The sequence below is a fragment of the Brassica rapa genome, chromosome A05 (genome assembly GCF_000309985.2).
Source record: "Brassica rapa cultivar Chiifu-401-42 chromosome A05, CAAS_Brap_v3.01, whole genome shotgun sequence".
Taxonomy (NCBI): Eukaryota; Viridiplantae; Streptophyta; class Magnoliopsida; order Brassicales; family Brassicaceae; genus Brassica; species Brassica rapa.
The window spans coordinates 17,318,364-17,327,699 of NC_024799.2; the positions used below are offsets into that span (position 1 = coordinate 17,318,364).

The following is a 9,336-nucleotide window of genomic DNA, read 5'->3' on the forward strand; positions in this document are numbered from 1 at the left end:
TGCCCTTAAGCCGTCATAGCATAAAAATGGAGATATTCTATTTTTCCCGATCTTCACAATTATCTTCAAAACTTCCGTATTTATCCGCGGAAACTTGACATTTATCCTTTCCTGTGGACCAAGCGTAAACCGTGCTGTGGTTTACGGGCTTTTGGTTAAGAAATCGTAGGATGGGCCTCGAGTCGTGTTTTAGGTCCCTTTGGGCCGTCTTCCGACTCGATACGTTTGCTACGAGTTCTTTCGATAAAGAACGAACTTTTCGCGGTTTTTAATCCGCAAAGTTTGATCGATGATTTAGAATAGCAGAAAACATAGCCTGAGCTTGCTACGGTCTTCGGGAGATAGCATTTGATGGTTTGACGAGAATGCATGGACTGGTGTCGTATCGATGTTCGGAAGAGCCCGGTCGCTATGCAACGACCGAACTTTGGCTCGAGCCCGGTCGTTACGGTCTTCGGGAGATAGCATTTGATGGTTTGACGAGAATGCATGGACTGGTGTCGTATCGATGTTCGGAAGAGCCCGGTCGCTACGCAACGACCGAACTTTGGCTCGAGCCCGGTCGCTACGTAGCGACCGAGCTTTGGCTTGAGCTCGGTCGCTACGTAGCGACCAAGCTTGGCCAAGCTCGGTCGCTACGTAGCGATCGAGCGGGACGCGCGCTCGGTATCTACGTAGCGACCGAGCTTTGGCTTGAGCTCGGTCGCTACATAGTGACCGAGCGCTCGTCCCGGACTACGTAGCGACATCGGCTCAGACTTGGTTGCTACGTAGCGACCGGAAAGCGTGCATGTGCGGTAGTTACGCAACGACCGAGCTTGGTTCGTTGCTTTGAATCTTCAAGGATACTTCTTCGTAAAAACTTCGTATTGGTTATTTTTTACGAAAATTATATCTTTCTTTTTACTATCTCTTTCGGAAATGTGATTTCCGAGGGTTTTCGTGTGATAATTCCGTCGTGACCGTTTTTGACCCGAACACCCTTGTAACATAAACCAAAACCAACAATGCTACTAAGAACCTTCTGTCAAAATAAGGCCGCTAAACAACATATTCTCTGGCGGCCGAAAGCACAAGCTTCCTTGGCTTCCATCAAGGGCCGCCTCTGGGTCGGACCCCCATCGGGTTAATGGATACCCGACTCAAATATGCCCTTACCCTAAGTATATCATTTCTTCCCCTTTTCGATTTCGTCTGCTCCTCGAGATATTCTGAATAATATATCACCATTAACTTCTCGAAAGATTTTGATTCACCCAAATCTCAATAACCTTTCCTAATCATGATCCTCTCCGACTTCTATTCCTTTTCTGTTCAACGATATCGAAAATTCGAAACCCTAGAATCTATCCCTTATTAAGCAACTTCAATTGCTCGAATTGGAGATACAAAAGCACCAAAATTCCTCGCCTCTTCTGTCAAGAAATCACAGAGAGGTGATTCATCTTCCTATTCTTTGCAATCGATTAATGGGTCTTTAGTTTCTGGGTTTGTACTTCGGGTTTGTTCTTTGGGTTTCTCGGATATGTCGGGTTTGTCGTGTTCGGTTTCAGTTGGTCGTTTTCTTTTGTTGACATAATGGTGTCTTAAGTCGAGTCCTTGTTGTTTCTTCTCAGATTTCAGTTTTTAACTATGTTGGTTTTGAAATGTGTTTAAGTTGTAGTGTACTTCTTTGATCTTGGTTGTAGTGTTTGTCAATAACAGTTGCTGGAAAGGTATCTTGTGTTGGTTATGGAATGTGTTTAAGCTGTTGTATTGTTACTTACAAATTCTAATTTTAGTATTATATTAAGATCGTAAGCTGATTATGTGATGTTGGTTCACCACTTGCAGATGGATGCATCATCGTCCAAGATCCCACAAGACAATGGAGCTGAGTCATCTAAGAAAGGAAATGAAGTTGGATATGAAGACCACCAAACTACTGATAGGCATGGGAAGAGGAAGGGAGCAGAAACCCCATGTGAAGAAGCTTCTCAGGCGAAGAAGTTTAAAAAAGTTGTTGTGTCAAGGTCTGATGTTTGGAACCACTACAGCAGAACAACGCAGAGCCGTGACAGGTGCATTTGCCGCTACTGCCAAAAGGTGTTTTCATGTGCAACCAAATCAGGAACTTCCAATCTCCAGAAGCACTTGCTCATCTGCAAAGAGTACCAGGCGCACTTGATTAGCAAAGGGAAGAATCAAACTTCCATTGATGATGAAGGGAGTTTGAAGCCATCAAAAGTACCTGAGAAAGTTGTCAGAGAAGCGGCGAATGAGTTATTGGTGTTAGTTGAGTTGCCTCTTTCTTTCATAGAAAGTACATGATGGTAGTATTTCTGAAATAAGATAAAGCTTTGTATTGTTTCAATCTTTACGTGAAGTATTTTTCTGATTTCTGAAACTAATGTTTTGTTTTTACGTGAAGGTCAATCTTTACAAACCTCACTCAAGGCGAACTGCTACTGGAGACATTGTGGAGATGTTCCTGAAGAAGAAAGAGGCGTTGAATAAATGGTTGTACACTAGCCAACAAAGAGTTTCCCTCACCACTGACATTTGGGTTTCTCAAGTGACATGTAAGGTTCTTTCTTTCTGAAAAGTGAGAACAATTTTCTATTTTTATTTATTCTAATATCATTGCTTTTGCAATGTTGGCAGGTGTAAGTTACATGGTTGTAGCTGCACATTTTGTTGACACAACTTGGGAGCTGAAGAAGATCATCCTTGGTTTCAAACTGGTCATGGATCATAAAGGTCAGACGATTTCCACTGTTCTTTTAGACTGCTTAGCTGACTAGGGAATTGAGAAGCTGTTTTGCATTACGGTAGACAATGCTACTGCTAACACCTCTGCTATTAGGCGTTTCCATAATGAATTTAGATCAGTCTCGCCTGATGCTTTAGTCTTAGATGGTAACTTTCTTCATATGAGGTGTTCTGCACACATTATCAACTTGATAGCTAGGGAGGGTCTATGTGATTTAGGGGAAAATGTGTTGGCAATCCGCAATGCAGTCCAGTATGTCCAGTCTTCTACCAATAGGCTAAACGCGTTTGACCAAAGAGTTATTACTGGAAAGATGACAAGAAGAAGTCTGCCGATGGATGTTAAGACTAGGTGGAATTCAACCTTCCTCATGTTATCTAGAGCCTTGCAGTTCAAAGTGGCGTTTGATAGGATGGAAGCAGAGGACAAATTGTACAATGACTACTTTTTAGAAGTAGAAAATGGTGTTAAGAGGTGTGGACCGCCTGGTCTTAGTGACTGGAATGCTGTGGAGAAGCTAAAGAGGTTCCTAGTCATCTTTTATAATAGTACTTTAGTTGTCTCAGCTTCCTCAAAGGTGAATTCCTACAAATGCTATGGTGAGATAGTGACTGTTGAGAGGAATCTCACAACACTGACCTGCAACTTGGACCCGTATTTGAAGTTGAAAGTTGAAGACATGTTGCAGAAGTTCTTGAAGTATTGGGACGGCATGAAGAATGTGAACAAGATGTTGATTTTTGCAGCAATCATCAATCCCAGGAAGAAGATGACTTACCCAAACGTCTGCTTTGAGAAGCTGTATGGAAAAGACTATACAGAAGCCAAAGAAATGAGTGAATCTGTGCTTGATCTCCTTACCAGTATGTTCAATGAGTATGCTCGCCGATTCAAAGGGGTTAGTACTGGATATTCTCAGTTGAAGCAGGCTGAATCTGTTGTTGTTCAGGAGAGTCAGGATCATTTGGATAGGCTAAAGCTGGTTGTTGAAGACTTTGGGTATTTGAAAATGGATTCTGAGTACAAGAATCTTGCTGTTGATTCAGGAAATGAGCCAAGGTATGAGCTGGAGATGTACCTAAGGGAACCTGTTGAGAATCAGAAGCTTATGATGGGATTTGAGTTCGACATACTCGGTTGGTGGAAGGTCCACAGAATCAAGTTTCCTGTGCTGGCAGAGATGGCGAGGGATTTACTTGCGATGCAGGTTTCATCAGTGGCTTCAGAAAGTGCTTTTAGCACAAGTGGTACAATCTTGGAGCCATATAGAAGCTGTTTAACCCATTACTTGATCGAAGTTTTGATGTGTAGTGAGCAGATTTTAGAAGAATTTGAGCAGCTAGACAAGCTTGAGAAAGGTATGTTTTTATTTATCTTAGTTTCTTTCAATGTTTCATTCGATTGCTAGAGAAGCTGATATTAGTTATCTTTTGTTTGTCGTCTCAGAGTTTGGGAATGTGAGAATTGAAGATTGAAGATTTCTCTTGAAGTTTGAAGTTTTTTTTTTTTTTTTTTGGTGTTGGCTTTGGATTTCATTTCGCCTTTGATCTCATTAGAGATGTCTTTTGCTTTGACAGTTGCATTTAAGCTATATTATGAACAAGTTTGATTTCTTTTGAAGTTTAGTAAAAGTTCTTTTGAGTTTTCCTTTCACTGTTGCAATTTACTTAACGAACGTGTTCTAGTCTTTGTCCACGTTTAAGATAGTTGTGTTATTCAGGTTGTGTAATGCACAAAGCTGGACCTAAGATAGTTGTGTTATACACGTTTTAAGATACTTGTGTTCACTTACGTTGAACCTAAAATTGTCTTGCTTAGTGTTGACGTGTTTTCCACCCATGTTAACGAGTCTGTAGTGTTTCAATTGTACTGTTATTATTTTTTAGCATTACAGAGCCTGTAAGTGTTTCATGAAGCAAAATTATTTTGTTCAGATTTTCGGGTAATATAAGGTATTTCGGGTAAAATGAGTAGTTTTGATAACCGAAACCCGGTCTAGAACCGAACCCGAAATTTAATTGGGTTCAACCGGGTTTAGACTGTGCTACAAGATCCGACCCGAACCCGACATAACCCGAAACAAGACTGAACCGAACTTTTATAATATCCGAATGGAGCTGATTTATGTGAACCCGAAAAACCAAAACCCGATTAGAACCAACCCGAACCCGAATGGTCACCTGATTGCCGTGCCTAATTTTAACCTATTTTCATCAATTAGAAAACAAGTGAGATCTAAATAGAAAACACGATAAAATTGCATTTGATGAAATATTTAATGTTCAACTCGTTTGTTTCGTAGATACTGTATCGCCGGCTTGCCGAAATGTACTCTACGATTTTTCAATTTTGGGTTGATTAATGAATTTTTATAATTAAAATATATGAATATTTAATGTTTAGAATGGAACAGAGAAAGATAAGGGGAGTGATTGGTTGGGTTGTAACTCTAGAAAATTTACTTTAGCATTTTGTCTGTAGGATTTTTGATTTAGCTTTAAGTGATGTAGCTTTAAAATTTCCTACAGCTAAAAAAATGGAGCTTTAGAAAATAAGATGTTTACAACCATTTTTAGTGTGCTTTTGCTGTAGCTTTAATTTTTGGTTGTAGCTTTAAAACCAAGATAAAACATAATTGGTAGTATTTAAGGTTGTAGATGAAAACTAAAGCTAAGGTCACTTCCTACAGCCCAACCAATCACCCCAAAAGTTTCTGGTGATGAAGCTTAATATTCACCTACTAATTAGTGTTAAGGTTTCGACATCGTATATAATAAGATATATGTAAAAAATACATCTATTAATGATTTCTTATAAAAGAAGTATATCTGATTGATAAAACAGGTAGAATGGTCTTTATACGATCAGGATAATGGGTAGCTCGTAATTTATTGCGACGTGAGGAAGAGAAGGAGATATTAGAACCCAGTATAACTAAGCTCCAAGTCTTTGGTTGGAAGATAAAAGCTCCACAGAAAATTCGCCATCTTATATGGCAATTGATAACAGGTCATGTGGCAGTAACAAAAAAAACTTGATAAAACGCAACATGAGATGCGATAATTACTGTCCAAGATGTAGGGAACCAAAAGAATCTGTTACTCATGCAATATTTGAGTGTCAGCCTGCTTTACAAGTTTGGGCCTTATCTTCAACGCCAACGAGTTCAGATATTTTCCATGTCGCGAGTATCTATGCTAATATGGATTACATCTTCTGAAGGAAAAACATCATTGTCAGGCCAGAATTAGATAGGGATCCATACCCCTGGGTAATTTGGTATATTTGGAAGGCTAGGAATGATAAACATTTTAGGGGCATAGATAGAAACCCTATGGAGTTAGTTCGTTATGTAGAGAGTGAGTATCAAGCCTGGTTCAATTCAAACGAAATGATCCCACCGACTATACATGAGCATAGTAGTGATCAATCTCAAGCCATAAGCTTGGGTATTATTTGTCTAATAAATGGATCATGGACATCCACATCAAAGTTAGGCGGGAGTGGATGGGCTTGGATGGACAGTTTGGGGAAGGCTCAACTTATGGGGACACGGAATTATACTCAACGAGAGTCTCCTCTGCACACAGAAGTAGAAGCACTAAGATGGGCGATGGAGAGCATGCTATAATACTCGACATGTCAGAGCTTTAGAATAGACTGCAAGGACCTGATCGCTATGATTAATGAACCACAAGCTTGGCCAAGTTTTGCAACAGAATTGAAGAGGATAGAAACTTTGCAGATATGCTTTCTGGAATTCAAGATTACCCATGTTCCATGGGCACAAAATCGGATCTCTGACTTCCTAGCCAGGATGGCAAGATCTTTCCATAAAGACATTTATTTTGTTGGTTGTTCTATTCAGGTCTAGTTACCCAGACCACCTCAAGTTTGAGTACTAGAATAGCTTTTCGATGTCAAAAAAAAAACAAGTAGAATTCAATTACGAATACACAGGGTATCTAAGACCAAGAACTATTGAAAGTATAGAATTGCTTTAAAAGTACTATGATCTCCTTTTTCTTGTCCTTGGTCTCTCTTTTATAGGTTTTCAAGGATGAATCATAACGGCCATGTGATCTCCAGTGAGTATATGGGATTTTATTGATGGTCTTTAATGTTTTGAATCTTTTTCAAATCAGGTTTGACTGTGCGAGCTCGGCATGACAGTCTCTCCAGCTTGGGATGGGTATGGGCCTGCTATCTTTTTCTGGTTTAAGTGATTCTGGGTCTCGAATCGGGTCTTGACTGGGGTGAAGCCGCCTCCAAAAATACCCCCCCCTCCGGAAGACCGACGTGTCTTAAGTTAGCATCCAGCTCGGGTGTAGGTTCTGAGATGTATAGTATGCTCGAGATTGTTGCTTCTGTAGGAGATCTAGAATCCGAAAACTGCCATTACATTCAATTCAATTCAAGATATAAGAGAGTCACTCAAGGTTCCTGTGGAAATGGTTTCTTCCCTCTTTATGAGGCTGATAGGCCTTGGCTGGCGCATTCAGGGGTAGTTTACTATGTACGAGGAGCACTTGTCACATTTGATTCCCTCTTTCTTCCATCCTGGTTAAATATTGGGATAGACGTGGTATAGTTGTTTCACAGTTGACGCTTAGTCGGATTTCGGACCATTATAGGCCTCCTAGTTCTATCATGCGAGGTCGGACAGGAGATGGTGCCTTAAATGCTTGAGGCTATGGCTGCTTTTAATTCGGTTTCGTCAAAGCTTGGTGCGTATGATCTCTTCGGAAATTCACGAATATTGTTCACTGTTAGTGATTCGCTTAAGAACTGGGCAAGTAAATATTTCTTTGTTAAGATAGACGAGAATTTAGTCCCCGGAGATTTTGTGAGGTCGGTTTGGTCAGAATAGAACGCGAATCTTGGTAGGTATTTTTGACGATATTGTTATTGTTCTACATTTTGGGTTTAAACTCTATAGTCTTAAGGTTTATATATTTTCCTTTTTTGTCAGCCTATATTGGGGCGACATTGGTAGGCCTCGAGGCAGGAAACCTGTGATTTACGAGTTGAAAGACATTTCCCCTGTATTTGGAGTTCGTTTACTCCTATTTGGATTGCGGCCATTTTGAATGCTCTTTCTGATAGGTATAAAATCAGTTAATCTTGGCCTTGGCATTTTTTTTTGTCCTTACATCATTTGCCTTTTTTGTCAGGTCGTCCCAATGATCCTCCACCTTCCATTATCCGTCCTTTTTGGATCTAGGAAGCGCCTTCTGTGGAGTCCGAAAGTGGTCTCGAGATAACTGATTTGATAGTTTTGCTATGGAAATTAATGCTTTCGGATCTCTTGCTTTTCATTCCTCGTCTGTCCCAAATATCCGATCTTAGGGAGTTGTTCATCGGTTTGCAGCGATCAGCAGCCATTGGTCTGACACAGGTCGTCCATCGCCTTTGGATGCCCAAATGTTGAGGGGTGTTACTTTATTGAGTGGAGGTTGGCATCAACGAGGCTCGGGTTGTAGATACCAATGCCAACCTTCTTCTTTTGGAGTCTCAGGAAGTAGGAACACTTCTGCTTTGTCTGAGAGGGTTATACATAATTCAAAGGTCATGCCTCTTACCACTGGTGTGCCCTCTTTCCAAGCAGGAAATTTTTTCCATATCTTTCAATTTTCCTGGTGATTTCGCTCTCGCTGAGGATGGCTCGGCTTGTGTTGACATTTATTAGCATTTCCATCTGGTTGGTTATAGACTATGGATTTGACCCATTTTCATCCATAGTTTATAAGTGTTTTTACTAATAATTATATAATTATAGAGTCTATTTATTATATTTATAAGATCATGAATGTTTTGGAGATAAGTGATGATTTTGGAGTATTTTGGAGATATTTGGAGCAAGCACCCGAGATGACCATCGAGATCGACTATCGGTCGATATTGGAGAGCTAGAATCGATCGATACACAAGACATGGTATCGATCGACAGCAAAGCACACAGGAAGCCCGTTTGGTCATAGCCGACTTGAAGCCCAAGATTTCACTATTTTACAAGATTGCCTCTGACGAGTTTTTAACCTAATTATATAAGCTTTGCCGCCATGTTAGAGGCAAAGTGTGCTTTCTTCGTGTTTCATTGTTTTATTGATAGATAGGAGAGAAGATCCAAAGTTATAATTTGTGATTGGAACTCCATTGATATCTAGTTTATCTATTCTATGAAATTTTATACTTATCCATTGTTATGAATTGCTTAGCCATGTCTGAGTAGTTCTCTTGTTAGATTTTAGGGTTTAAATAGGTTAGGAGGGATTAGCTCCAACTATAGATTGCTGAGTTGTGATAATCATCTTTAGGATTGTTCATTAATGCATGTTTCTAGATTAGCTACCTAGAACCTGCCCTTGGATAGATTGATAAAAGCCATAGCTTTATTCTCATCCTGAAAACATTCTAATAGAGCTATGTTTCTTGTTGGGGTCAAAAACGGTTACGACGGAATTACCACTCGAAAATCCTCAGAGATCGTATTTCCGAAAGAGTTAGTAAAAGAAGGGATATAATTTTCGTAAAAATAACCTATACGAGGTTATTTCTACGAAGAAGTATTCTTTGGGATTCAA

The 9,336-nt window shown here is 40.0% G+C and overlaps 1 protein-coding gene across 1 annotated transcript; it reads left to right on the top strand.

Moving 5' to 3' along the window:
• The first annotated feature begins 587 nt into the window (after nucleotides 1–587).
• LOC117134198 (zinc finger BED domain-containing protein RICESLEEPER 2-like) lies at nucleotides 588–8,929 on the top strand. Its single transcript, XM_033292181.1, has 2 exons — nucleotides 588–2,561; nucleotides 2,644–8,929. Exon 2 carries the CDS (start codon nucleotides 2,913–2,915, stop codon nucleotides 4,158–4,160), a length of 1,248 nt encoding a protein of 415 aa, XP_033148072.1. The 5' UTR covers nucleotides 588–2,561; nucleotides 2,644–2,912; the 3' UTR covers nucleotides 4,161–8,929.
• Nucleotides 8,930–9,336: the final 407 nt, after the last annotated feature.

What these genes read in the sequence shown, in the direction of transcription:
- LOC117134198 (XM_033292181.1), top strand. Translation starts at nt 2,913, where the DNA reads ATGAGGTGTTCTGCACACATTATCAACTTGATAGCTAGGGAGGGTCTA.